We start from the raw sequence: 1,260 nt of genomic DNA, 5'->3' as shown, positions 1-1,260 counted from the left end.
CAGGACTGGAAGGGCCCCCTGGAGCTCCCCCAGTCCCCCCCCGGCCAGAGCAGGGGCACCTCCAGCAGTGGCACAGGACGGCGTCCGGGCGGGTTTGGGATGGCTCCAGAGGGGGAGACTCCCCCACCTCTCTGGGCAGCCCGTGCCACTGCTCTGCCGCCCTCACAGCAGAGAAGGCCCTCCTCAGGGTGAGGTGGAACTCCCTCCGCTCAGGGTTGTGCCCGTTCCCTCTCGTCCCCTCACTGGGCACCGCTGGAAACAGACCCTTCCCATCCCCCGGCACCCTCCCTTCAGGACTGAGAAGATCCCCCTCCGGCTGCTCTTCTCCAGCCTCAACAGCCCCGAGTCCCTCAGCCTCTCCTCCGGAGAAAGACGCTCCGGTGCCCTCATCGTCTCCGCAGCCCTTTGCTGGACCCTCTCCAGCAGTTCCCGCTCCTTCTGGACGCGGGGAGCCCCGAACTGGCCACGGCGCTCCAGATGTGGCCTCCCCGGGGCAGAGCAGAGCAGAGGGGGAGGATGACCTCCCTCCCCCTGCTGGCCACGCTCTTCTTGATGCCCCCCGGGATGCCCTCGGCCGCCTCGGCCACCAGGGCCCCTTGCTGCCTCGTGGCCATCCCGTTGGCCACCGGGACTCCCGGGTCCCTTTCCCCAGAGCTGCTCTCCAGCAGGTCACCCCTGACCCGTACCCACCAGGGGGTTATCCCTCCCCGGACGCAGCACCCCACACTCGCCCTTGTTGAATTTCGTACGGTTCCTCTCTGCCCCCGGGGAATGCTGACGGCGAAGGGTTTGCGGTGTAGCGGCACCTTCACATGTCCTCTTCTCCCATCCAGATCTGCGTCAGCAAATGTCCGGACCGGTACCTGACGTACCTGAGTGCCTACGGCTCCCGCACGCCCGCCGAGCTGGGGTACTACCGGCAATTCTGCGTCCCCGAGTTCAAAAACCTGCAGAAGGTGGGTGGTGGGCAGCGCGGCGGCGTTCCCCCGCCGGCCCCGGCAACTCTGGCGTTCTCCCAGGGCGGTAATTCCTGCCCGAAGCGTTGACGTCCAGCTCTGTCCCCATCCAGGCTCCCATCGAGGTGCTGAAGGACAAGGAGTGCCCGGCCATGATCATCCCCAGCACCCCACGTACGTCCGGAGGGGCTAACGAGCTGTCGTGAGCCCACTTAACGAACCCGTCGGCTTCCGTCGCCCTTCGGGGCAAGCGGCCGCTTCGCAGGCTGGCGACGTTGGGGTTTCAAAGGCTTGTTGGGGTCTC

General features: G+C 67.0%; 1 protein-coding gene across 1 annotated transcript in view; it reads left to right on the top strand.

Moving 5' to 3' along the window:
- The window catches only part of SLC44A2 (solute carrier family 44 (choline transporter), member 2), a gene marked incomplete at its 5' end in the record, with an annotated part of 13,205 nt that overhangs the window by 938 nt on the left and 11,007 nt on the right, over window positions 1-1,260 (top strand). The window contains 3 exon segments of the mRNA XM_009891100.1: window positions 295-391; window positions 834-956; window positions 1,070-1,158. Coding sequence (XP_009889402.1) covers window positions 295-391; window positions 834-956; window positions 1,070-1,158 — 309 coding nt within the window.

Source organism: Charadrius vociferus, unplaced genomic scaffold (genome assembly GCF_000708025.1).
Source record: "Charadrius vociferus isolate BGI_N301 unplaced genomic scaffold, ASM70802v2 scaffold1699, whole genome shotgun sequence".
NCBI lineage: Eukaryota > Metazoa > Chordata > Aves > Charadriiformes > Charadriidae > Charadrius > Charadrius vociferus.
The sequence above is the reverse complement of the archived record's forward strand: the minus strand, read 5'-3'. Positions and strand labels throughout refer to the sequence as shown.